This window comes from Rhineura floridana, chromosome 2 (assembly GCF_030035675.1).
Source record: "Rhineura floridana isolate rRhiFlo1 chromosome 2, rRhiFlo1.hap2, whole genome shotgun sequence".
NCBI classification, from domain to species: Eukaryota; Metazoa; Chordata; class Lepidosauria; order Squamata; family Rhineuridae; genus Rhineura; species Rhineura floridana.
In genome coordinates, this window is record NC_084481.1 from 224841446 (window position 1) to 224854098 (window position 12653).

The 12653-nt window shown below is 42.8% G+C and overlaps 1 protein-coding gene across 5 annotated transcripts in view; it reads right to left on the bottom strand.

Annotated features, from left to right (window-relative positions):
• SYNE2 (spectrin repeat containing nuclear envelope protein 2) overlaps positions 1-12653 on the bottom strand; it is a 373624-nt gene that overhangs the window by 166259 nt on the left and 194712 nt on the right. For all 5 annotated transcript variants that reach the window (XM_061612375.1, XM_061612372.1, XM_061612374.1 and 2 more), the window contains 3 exons: positions 11606-11788; positions 9244-9318; positions 7056-7166 (listed from right to left, as the gene is read on the bottom strand). In XM_061612375.1, the coding sequence (XP_061468359.1) occupies positions 7056-7166; positions 9244-9318; positions 11606-11788 (369 nt within the window). The remainder of the gene's footprint in view (positions 1-7055; positions 7167-9243; positions 9319-11605; positions 11789-12653) is intronic.

The window sequence follows — 12653 nt, forward strand, 5'->3', positions numbered from 1 at the left end:
CATACAGTCAAGAACATGAGGAAAATGACCCCTGGCCATGCCCCCTATAAACTGAATCCGGCTGGTGGATGTTTACTGTAGCAGCGTCACAGAAAGGAATCCAAAGCAGCAAGGACGGTATCTATTAAGCAGGCACGCTAAGAAGGAGAGGGGAAGGTGATTGGCTTACGAGACACGGGAGCAGTGAACTTTGGCCAGCTCAGCTCAACTTACCTGGCAAGCAGCTAGATACTGCTCTACTGTCTGTTGCATTTGACGGGTCCGGTGGGGTCCCAATCCCAGGGACTGTTGGGCTTGGTCTAGCCACCGTTCCAGCTCAGCAATCTGTGCCTGGCACACATGGAGGAGGTGAGCAGGCTCAGGGGCAGGCCTACCGGTGTCCAGAGCTTCCTTGGAATCTCCCAGGCTTCTCCATAAGCACCCGGCAGTGTTTGTGACTGGGCAGGAGGAAGCTTTGCCCCGAAAGGAAAGAGAAGATTCAAACACGGAAAGACCTAGAAGCCCAGAAGCGGTTAACTTGTGCTTGAGAGCGCAGCATGAGCCAGGTGGATTAGTGGAGGGGAGGGAAAAAGAAAGAAAAAGCAAGTCCAACAGCCAGCTGAGGCACCACGTGATCGGGTGCAACAGGTTTCCTAGCAGCCAGTTTGCACTGACACAGGTAAGCCTACCTGAGCTCACACAGGAAGTCGGCTGACTCATAATTCATTAAGTGGCTGTCTCAGTGGGACATACAGAGAAGTATGCATGTGTGTGTGTGTTTTTCCTGGTGGGTGTAAGTTCAGATTCTAGGCACTTCACTTCAAAGCTGGTTTGCATGCCACAGTGTAATCTCTACAAGTTTTGCTTTAGAGGTTAAGTAGAATTCAGGCTAGAATTTGGGCCTAAATAAAAAGCAATCAAAGTAAGGAACAGAGGATTTCAACTGTACAGCCACAGAGATAGGATTAATTTCTTCAAGAGCCTCAGCCAGCCTCAGCCAGCGTGACAAATGGTCAGGGATGATGGGAGTTGTAGTCCAACATCATCTGCAGGAACATCACCCTCGCAGATTAAAGAGCTTTTATTTATTTATTTATTATTTGATTTATTTCCTGCCCTTTCTCCCAGCAGGAGCCCAGGGCGGCAAACGAAAGCACTAAAACACTTTAAAACGTCATAAAAACAGACCTTAAAATACATTAAAACAAAACAACTTTAAAAACATTCTTTAAAAAAGCTTCAAAAACATCTTAAATAAAAAGGGTTAAAAACATATTGTTTAGGGGGGAAAAGAGCTTTTAAAAACTCTGAATGAATGAAAGAAAAAAATGAAGCTCTTCATCTCTACATTCATAGAGATAAGACTGAGTTCTTAAAACTAATTTATTATTAATACATGTCTATTGCTATTCCCTGCTCATTCATCTTTGCTAGGATTTCTTCTAAACATATGTATTTGTTGCTAATGCATTTCTCACTGCACAGAATTAGCAGCGTGCCAACATGCAACGGCAGGCTGCAGGACCACACTGTGCTACAGATACGACCAAGTGCCACCGGTCATAAAGGAAACACCTGCTTGGGCATAAGCACATACACTCTGCGGATCATCTCAACAGTCCTATCTCCAGGTACCATCATATGAATTAAAGTGGGTGTCTCCTGCAACACACGCTGAAATTAAATTCACAAAAGGAAACAAGAGTCATTACAGAATGGAGTCATAAAGGCAGGAGTGGGGAATCGGAAACCAACAACGTCTGAGGGGCCACCAACTCCCATTAGCCCCAACCAGCATGGCCAATGGTCAGGAATGATAGGAGATGTAGTCTGGCAACATGCGGAGTGCCACAGGTTCCTGTTCCTATTCCTCCCACCTGGCTGAAGATGTCATGCCCGGGGAAACCCGTACCCGTCTTAGCAGGGCAGCAGTGGATGTATGTAATTTATTCTGAGTTTTTTCCCTGGACATTTTTTTTAATAATGTTATTTGTTATTTAGTTTAATTTTTGTAAATTGTATTGCTTTCCTTGATGTATTTTTATACTTGTGTTTATTTTTCTTTGTAAGCCGCCTTGAGGGCCTTTGGCCGAAAGGCGGGGTATAAATAAATTTATAATAATAATAATAACATTAATTAGGCAAGTCAGAGTAGATTCCCAGAGCTGGGACCTTCCGTATGCAAGGCAGATGCTCTGCCGCTGAGCTACAACCCTTCTCCCTGGAGAAAGTAGGAAGCTGCCTTACACTGAGTCAGACCATTGGTCCATCTATCTCAATATTGCCTACACTGACCGGCAGCAGCTCTCCAGGGCTTCAGGAAGAAAGTCTCTCCCAGCCCTACCTGGAAATGCCAGGGATGAAATCTGAAATCTTCTGCACGCAAGGCAGATGCTCTACCACTGAGCTACGGTCTTCTTCACAAACTTCTAGGTTGTCGCTATTTTGGGGTGGGATTCAATCACATACCGGCAAATTCAGGTTGCACGTTTAGTGTTGATTAGGAGGTCCAGCACAACAAACCCGCTTTCCCAAAAGAACAGACTTTTTGCGATAAGGAAAGTGACATGAAAAATGCAGTGAAAAGTGTGGGATTTAACACTTGCTTCCACACAATGTCATCCAACCTCCCCACAAACAAATCAGAATGAATGCTCATGAAATAGCCAATATCTGCTAATCTCCTTGCAAACAAATCAGGACAAATGCTCAGTAAACAAGTTGTCTGGAAGTGCCCTGAGACCTTCTGTGAGGCACAGGAATATAGGAAACTGCTTTATACCAAGTCAGATCATTGAGAGTGTTTGTTCGGCTACCAAGTTCCCTTTTTTCACATTATTATTCTCCTGCAACATTTCCATGTGGGCACACCTTTAGCTAGGCCAAGTGTACATGGATCATGTTGCCTTTGTGCGCAGATTCCTAACAGATGCATCAACCACTGCATATACACCTTTACAGAGAAACAGAAAGGGGAAAAAAGACATGTCCTTGCCCCAAAGATCTTACAGTAAGGGAGACAGTAAGTGACATGAGTAAAATAAGTTCCATCAGGCTTCCCCCTCCCTTAACTGTCATCCACCAAGCAGCAGCAAGGGAGAGAAGGGAAACAGGGCCAGCAACTTTTGGCTCTTCCTCTCCTCAAACAAGTTGCATTCCAGCTATGAGTTGAAAGAACCTTGTCACTACTGTCTGAGTTTATTTTTTCCTCTTCTCTCCTAATCCCTGTTCCTTTTGTATCATGACTTTTAGATTAGATCTTATTAATGATCTCTGTAAGCTGCTCTGGGAGTTTTTTTTCTACTGAAGAACAGGATAAAAATGCTTTAGACAAAGAAGGAACAAGGATAACAAAAGTTGTAAACAAACGTAGAATGATATAACAAATAAGGCATTGGTTGTTTGGGCCTGTGCGTGTAAATCCTCCCATCCCCATGTCATCAGCCACTGTCTTTTTTGCTCCTCCAAAACCCAAGACATTGTATTGCTGTAGGCTGTGCAGGATAGCAGGGGATTTTAAAATTGTTTTTATTGTTGGTTTTTTCTAACTCCTTCCTGACTGTATTTTTTCTGTCTGAAAAGACTGATGTTGGGAATCAAATAGCAATGCATGCCCTGCAGGGTAGGGTAGCATGCAATCCAGCCACTAGGGCAGCGGTGGATGTATGTAATTTATTCCGAGTTTCTTTCCTGGGCATTTTTTTTCTTAATAATGTTATTTATTTAGTTTAATTTTTGTAAATTGTATTGCTTTCATTGATGTGTTTTTATACTTGTGTATTTTTCTTTGTAAGCTGCCTTGAGGGCCTTTGGCTGAAAGGCGGGGTATAAATAAATGTATTATAATAATAATAATAAATCCTTTGAGCTTACACCTAATATGGAAAAGGGCTCCTAGGACTATGCATTTTTATATGCAATCTCTTTTCGGTTTTTGATTAGGAACATCTTTCTGGCCACCATAATCTTTTCATAGAGGAACAAGTGCTAAACAAAGGGAAAGAGGGGGGGGGTAAAGTTACAAGCAACCCAGAATGAGGGAGGGGAAGGAGAAAGGGAGGGCTCTGAACTGACAGCCTCTCCTGACATGCCTTCAGCAGGGCGCCTTTTTGCCCTCCCTGACTTTGACCTCCTGCATCACAAGGGTACTAGCTGTGGACCTTTCCATAGCCTAATGGAGTTGGCACAGAAGACTGGATCTCTGATGACAGACGTCTCTGTTTGCCCTCAGATGGGGAGAAACAACGAATTCTATGGCTCCTAGTTTGTCCCCTAGAAATGCAGACTAAAGCTCTTCAATTTCTTTTTCAAGCCAAAGTGGGATGGGGCAGGCAGGTGGGTGGGAATTTCTATAGGTGCAGCTTCTCTCACTTCTTCATAAGAACATAAGACGAGCCCGCTGGATCAGGCCAGTGGCCCATCTAGTCCAGCATCCTGTTCTCACAGTGGCCAACCAGGTGCCTGGGGGAAGCCTGCAAGCAGGACCCGAGTGCAAGGACACTCTCCCCTCCTGAGGCTTCCGGCAACTGGTTTTCAGAAGCATGCTGCCTCTGACTAGGGTGGCAGAGCACAGCCATCACGGCTAGTAGCCATTGATAGCCCTGTCCTCCATGAATTTGTCTAATCTTCTTTTAAAGACATCCAAGCTAGTGGCCATTACTGCATCTTGTGGGAGCAAATTCCATAGTTTAACTATGCGCTGAGTAAAGAAGTACTTCCTTTTGTCTGTCCTGAATCTTCCAACATTCAGCTTCTTTGAATGTCCACGAGTTCTAGTATTATGAGAGAGGGAGAAGAACTTTTGTCTATCCACTTTCTCAATGCCATGCATAATTTTATACACTTCTATCATGTCTCCTCTGACCCGCCTTTTCTCTAAACTAAAAAGCCCCAAATGCTGCAACCTTTCCTCGTAAGGAAGTCGCTCCACCCCCTTGATCATTCTGGTTGCCCTCTTCTGAACCTTTCCCAACTCTAAATCAACTTGCATCTGCCAAGATTCTTCCTTTCACACAGATCTTAGAGCTGCAGGAGGACCAGGTCTCCCAAGTGTATGACATGATGCAGAGTGCCTTATTGTAAACATAAAACCATCAGAAGAAGAGCCCTGTTGATCAGAACAAAGGCCTGTCTAATCCAGGATAGCAGGTCAGGTGCCTATGTGAAGCCGGCAAGCAGGAAATGAGTTACGGCTGGATGAGTTTGTCAATTCAGTTCTCTGAGTTTCTCATTTTTCCAGTGAAATTCAATTCTCCATGTTTCCAAAGTAGGCTTTTAAAAAAAATCCTCATGAAGATTTGTCAGCATTTTCAAGTGAATTTATCCTAATAAACATATTTTATATGCATTTATTACTAATATACACAGTTTTGCAGGCAATGGTTCCTAATACAATGCCTTTTGTATGATGTTTTCACTTTCATGAATTTTTATCCTAATATATGCATTCTGTACATATTGTATGATTGGACAACTACATTGCAAAATCTGGAGAAGAGCGAATTTCAAAGGATGGCTGTGTTTCAGTTTACATACTGATTTGAGAAATGCGAATTACATAGTTTCTCATTAAAATGCAAACAAGATCTAATTTCCCTTCCACCCCTAACATGAGGGCAATAACCCTCCCACACGGTTGTTTTCCAGCAACTTACATTCACAGCACAACCCTACACATGTCTACTCAGGAATATCAGTAAACTCAGCAGGGCTTACTCCCAGGTAAGTGGGTACAGGATGGCAGCTTTAGTGCTCTGTAGACTCTGATGCTGGAGGCAGCATAGAGCTGCCATACTGTCACTTGTAGCGACAGCCAGCCTTATCCTCCATATAGTTGACTAATCTTCTTTTAAAACCAACTGAGCTAGTGGCAATCGTCCTATCTTGTGACAGCAGATTCCCTAAGTTAACTACATGTTGTGTGAAAAATGACTTTTGTCTGTTCTGAATCTCCAACCATTCAGTTTCATGAAACATGGAGAGAGAGAAATCTATCCACTTTTTCCACCCTCTAAACCTGTATCATGTTCCCCCTTACTTGTCTTTCCCCCCCTAACCTACAAATATAGATTAATGAATGAGGACATTGAACTTGTCAAGGATTATCAATACGTCGGCACAGTCATTAACCAAAATGGAGACTATTGTCAAGAAATCAGAAGAAGGCTGGACTGGGTAGGGCAGCTGTGAGAGAACTAGAAAAGGTCTTCCAATGCAAAGATGTCTCACTGAACACCAAAGTCAGGATCATTCAGACCATGGTGTTCCCGATCTCTAGGTATGGATGTGAAAGTTGGATAGTGAAAGAAGCAGGTAAGAGAAAAATCAACTCATTTGAAATGTGGTGTTGGAGCTTTGAGCATACCTTGGACCGCGAAAAAGACAAATAATTGGGTGTTAGAAAAAATTAAACCAGAACTATCACTAGAAGCTAAAATGATGAAACTGAAGCTATCATACATTGGACACATCATGAGAAGACAGGATTCACTAGAAAAGACAACAATGCTTGGAAAAACAGAAGGGAGTAGAAAAAGAGGAAGGCCAAACAAGAGATGGATCAATTCCATAAAGGAAGCCACAGACCTGAACTTACAAGATTTGAACAGGGTGGTTTATAACAGATGCTACTGGAGGTCGCTGATTCATAGGTTCACCATAAGTCATAATTGACTTGAAGGCACATAACAACAAGGTTGTTGCATGGAGGGTCTGAATTTAGATACACTTAATTATTGTATAGGTGCTCTCTAGTTCAACCTTCTCCAACCTGATGCCCGCCAGATGTTTTTGACTTTAGCTCCCATCAGCCCCAGCCAGCATGGCCCATGAGCAGGAAGGATGGGAGCTGTAGCCCAAAACATCTGGAGGGCACCAGGTAGGGGAAGGTGGCTCTAATCCTGCGATTCTTCCTGCACTGCACAATACAGGCTGCCTTCAAGTTGGGTAACATATTTGCTTCTTTTCAATTTAATTTGCTAATGCGTCATCTAATAATTATATTGCGTCATCTAATAATTATATTTTCAGTAGCAATTTGGTGGTAACAGTCTGATAACATTTAATAGTATACCTACCCCAGCCTGATTGCCAAGAGCCTCATCACTTCCTGCTTTCTGCAGAGGCAAAGAAGTTAACCACTGGTCAGCTTTCTCACACACAGGCTTTGGCTCATTGGCATCCACTTCCTACAAAAAAAAAAGCAGAGTCAGGGAAATGCTTTTTTTTTTTCATGGCATACGAACATAGGAAGCTGCCTTGTACTGAATCAGACCACTGGTCCCACTAGCTCAGTAGTGTCTACACTGACTGGCAGCAGCTCTCCAGAGTTTCCAACAGGAACCTTTTTCCAGACCTACCTAGAGATGCTGGGGATTGAGCCTGGGACTTTCTACATGCAAGGCAGATGCTCTGCCACTGAGCTGTCGTCCTTCCCCCTGAGCTATGGCAACTTTTGTTACTATAAATCAGGGGCAGGGGGCCTTTTGCAGTCCAGGGGCAGCATACCCTTGTGGGCAACCTTCGGGGACCATGTGCCAATAAAGGGTGGAGCCTGGGCAAAATTGGGAAGAGCACTGGATGTGACTCTTAGCTTTGTGTATAGGAGGTTACATTCCAGCCATGCGAAATCCAGCCATCTCTACTTTGCCACCCCACATGTCTCCATTCTCCACCCAGAAATTGAAGTCTGCATTTTGCCCCCAGACTGGAGGCTCCCTCACCTCTTTATATTACGAATGCTTCAAAAGTGTAGCCATCTCCTAATGCTTGATTTATATATTTAGGAGCCAAACTGTAAAGTTGGCATCAAAACAATCAAGTACTCCGAAGCAGTGATCTCTGGGCAAAACTAATGACCCCTGGCTCAGTCTGTGATCTGAAGTGAGGAGAAATATTACAGCAACACAGAGCATGATCTGATAGCTTCATGTTGTCCATGCCTTCTGCACCCTCTGTGTATTTCTTCCTGGGATGTTTTATTTTATTTCAACTTTATTTCCCACCTTTCTTCCATCAAGGAACACAAGGCAGCGTACATGCGGTTCCCAGGCAGTCACTCATCCAGGCACTGACTAGGCTCAGGCTTGTTTAGCTTCAGCAAGGTGGTGGCCCATGGCCAGGAGTCACTACTTCTGCCTTAGCAGCACCTGATTCCTTCTGGTCTCCTTTGCACATTTCGTCTATGCTCATCTCCAAGCTCTGAGTAGTTCTGGACTTTATACCTACTGCTCATGTTTGAGATATGAATGAGCCTTTTGGCTACAGACGTAGCTCTTTTACTCAAGCCACAATTGAATCAGACAGTCTTCCATTAACTATAGTTTCCCGTTTCATCCCAACCTGGAAACAATGTCCAACGGCTTCAGAACAGGCCAGGGTATTTAGCAATATTTTGAAGCTGGTGGAATATCCTGGCTTGTTCCAAAGCTACTAACCACAGTTCTCCAGTTTGGATGAAGCAGGAAACTATGGCTAATGGAAGACTTCTTAATTAGTTTCCTTCTTTGCATAAAGGGAAAAATGCAGGGGCTGCACACACACAAGGCTCATTCATATGCTGGCTTAAGCCAAAACACGATAGTCCAAACACAGCCTTCTTGGATCAGCTTTGTCCTCACTCTACATGGGCAAACACTTCTACATCCTTCAGAAGAATTGCCCTGCCCCACGCCAAACTGCCCAAAACTACAACGTTTTTGTCACTCCATGTCCTTTCACAGACACACACCTCTCCCCAAAAAGTTGCCAAAAGAGGCAGCACTCTCTGTTGCTCGTGAAAGCTTTTGCAAAAAGCTACCCTTTTAGGTCCTGCCCTATATGATGATGTAATAATGGTGGCACCAAAATCTGCCTTCTAGGAAGGATGTCAGAGGAATCTAACCATGTCGCTCATCTCCAGGGGTATTTAGTACAACTTAGCATCTCCTGCCATAACTCAAATGGATGCTCAGATACATTGTGAAGAATTTTCTACCAAGCTCTGCAAGGAATTTCTGAAGAATGAGTCCCACAAATTCTGCAATATCCAGCATGGTGTAGTGGTTAGAGTCCCAGACTGGGACCTGGGAGACCGGGATTCAAATCCACACTAAGCCACAAAGCTCACTGGGTGACCTTGACCCAATCACTGTCTCTCTCAGCCTAACTCACCTCGCACGATTGTTGTGAGGATAAAAAGGAAAGGGAGGAGAACCATGTATTCCACCTGGAACTCCTTGGAGAAAAGGTGGGACATAATGTAATAAATAGATAAAATATAGTTACTTCACTGTGGAATGAGTTGTCCTCAGCTTCTTCAACCAAGGAAGGTAGAAGAGACAATGATCCTCGCTTTTTTCGCTACGATACAGACAGAGACATACAGCTCAGTTATTTGAAATTGCAAAAAGGATTTTTCACTCTGTCCTCCTCAGAGTTCAATGTCCAGTCAGTTTCTCATGACTGTTAAACCCCAATTAATCTCGGTAAATTGAGCCCACCATTTAAAGCCCTTTCAAATCCCACTGATTTCAACAAAATTTAACCATGAATCTCTTCTCTCACTGAAGTTAACAGGGCTTAAATAAAATATGCTAAACATTGGCTATATCCATACCCAATGGTTGTGGAACTATCAGTTCTCTTAGGAGAAAAACCCTTGAGCTAATCTTAATCCTTGATGGTTTCATCTCTGATGTTTAATGTATGTTTTAAATATTTCATATTGTATGTTTTTATTTTGGAAGGCACTTTTAGACCCAGATGCGGTGAAAATTGGGGTATAAATTTTGTAATAAATATATAATTTCAATTTCCAAGGGTTAATGAGAGGCTGAGGTGAAGTGAAAGACTTCTGCTAACCAGCCCTGCCATGTCAGATGAGATAAGAAACCAATACTGTTCTTTCTAGCAGGGAGGGTTCCACAGAGAATCAGAGTGAACTTTGAATGACCCATGACGATCAAAGGGAGCATGGCTGAAAAGCAGGCTGTCTCACCTTGTAGTAGAAGAAGTGACTGTTGCCTTAGGATAACATCCCTTGCTAACAACTTCTTAATTGCAAGGGGTATAATAAGCCTTTTGTTTCTTTCTGATTTCACAAACTTTGTTATCTGTCTTCAGTAAACTGGAAAACTCTTTTCCCAGGCATTTTAGCATGTGTTTTTAAATTGCTTTTTAAATATGTGTTTTTAAATTTGTATATTTGTTTTTATGTTTTAATAGTTGTAAACTGCCCAGAGAGCTTCGGCTATGGGGCAGTATACAAATTTATTTATTATTTATTTATTTATTTTATTTATACCCCACCCTTCCTTCCAGCAGGAGCCCAGGGCGGCAAACAAAAACACTAAAAACACTTTAAAACATCATAAAAAGACCTTAAAATACATTAAAACAAAACAACGTTAAAAACGTTTTAAAAAAAACTTTAAAAACATCTTTAAAAAAAAGGGTTAAAGATATTAAAAGACATATAAAAAGCAATTCTAACACAGACGCAGACTGTACAAATGTAATAAATAAATAAATGTACAAATGTAATAAATAAATAAATAAAAATGTTTTAAAGACGCTGTCAGTCAGTGCTGCAAGCCCAGTACTGAATTTTCCCCATCTCTCTCTATTTTCCGGAGTGTCAAGGAACGGAACTGCATATTACCATATAACTAGGCAGGTTGGCCATGTTCGACCTCCAGTATGCCTCTGAATACCAGTTGCTGGGAATCACAAGTGGGGAAGGGTGCTCTTGCAGCCAGGCCCTGCTTATGGGCTTCCCATTGGGGCATCTGGTTGGTCATTGTGAAAACAGGATGCAGGATTAGGTGGGCCATTGGCTTGATCCAGCAGGGCTCTTCTTAGTCTTTATCACCAAAACCCACACCCTCCCCACAGAGGTGTGTCGGGCAACTCTACTGTACTGTTTTCGATGAATGCTGAAGAAGGACCTCTTTACCCTTTGACACCTGAGATGCACGTTTTCAGGACACACCCTATTCCTGTGATTGCAATTTGTTTTAATATTAAATTTTAAACTGTTGCAACCTGCCCTGGGACCTATTGGTGAAGGGCAGGTAATAAATTTAATAACCATAATCACCTTGTGTTGTGTTCTTCCCTGATCATAACAGTGCATGACATCACACATTTCCCCATATCTGCAGCCAATAATATGGAGCTGAGGGAGGGGAATGCACAAAGCATTGACTGCTGCCACACATCATGAAGGACTGGGGATAAAGTCAACACAGGGATGCCATTTTTGGCGGTAGCCCTGAGATTCCGGTAACAAATGGTTCCAGTCCCAAATAAGAATGATCTAAAGGAGCTTCCTCCTAACTCTGACTATATGTAATTATATGAAAGCCAGTGTGGTGTAGTGGTTGTAAAGTGTCAGACTGGGACCTGGGAGACCAGGGTTCAAATCTCAGCTCGGCCATAATCCATACTGGGTGACCTGGGGCCAGTCACTGTCTCTCCCAGCCCAATCTACCTCACAGGGTTGCTGTGAGGATAAAATCATGAGGGAGAGAAACATGTATGTACGCCACCTTGAGCTCCTTGGAGGAAAGATGGGATATAAATGTAATAATAAATAAATTAATATATTTCTATGAAACAAATTGAAGGGACCTCCTGCTCCACTTACCTGCCAGTCAACACTGGCTTCGCTTTTTTCTAGCTCTGGGGATTCCAAAATTTCATCTTCCGCTTCAGGCTGCTCCAGCCGCTGGTGAAGCTCCATCAAGGAATTCTTCACAGTCATTAGAATGTCCTCCTTCCTCTGACACAGGAGAGCAATTCGCCGCTTTATCTCTTCCATCTCCTTGCCCTAAGGAACAAAGATGCTCAAGATGTGACATTTTTCACGAGAGTGTGGGCACAAAAGAGAAAGGAAATCACCAATAGTTTTATGACATCTTACTGGGGCATGATCTGCATGGTTCTCGTTGGTTCTCTTTCTTGCAGTGAAACAATGTCCCACTGCTGCTGAAAGCCAGAGCAAAGGGCTCAGCATGAAAACAAGAACTTTCCAGATGCGTGTACAACCAGCCATGGCTTGCCAATGAATGTGGAGGTTCAATAACAAACACCACTCTGGATGCTAACTGGGCCTGTTAGGGTTGGAGGAGTGGAACTCCTGGAGGGTAACAGGACAGGAGCTCCTCCCATGACAGCCAGAATGTAGCTCAGTCACATTACAAATCTCAACATGTCAACCAATATAATATCACTTTCTAAAATTCTGGAAGACTTTTTTTAAAAAATTCCTATCTCAAGTGGAGCAAAACTGGGAATTAAGTAAATAAGGGATGTGCAATTTTTACACAAAAAGCCGAGAACATCCCAAGCATCTTTTGCAATCTCCTCCTCTCTCCTTGTGCTCTCACCCAACAGATTATTTGTCTGTAGGCAGGAACCAACCTAACAACCTGGCAATTATGCACTTTAATTAGGGCTTTATATTAGTTTATATATTTCCATAGGTGAACGCATCACTGTTACTAAAGTTAATTTAATTTGGAGAACAAAAGACGTTAGCATGTTTGCGTGATCTAATAATCTCCTGGCTTTCCCACCTGCATAGTTTTAAACACTCATGTCCCCCTCTATCATGCTGTTGCATTTGATTCTCAATTTCTTGCTTAATGGCTCTCCTTCAGACACTTACACACCTTAAGTGAAGAGGAAGGAGG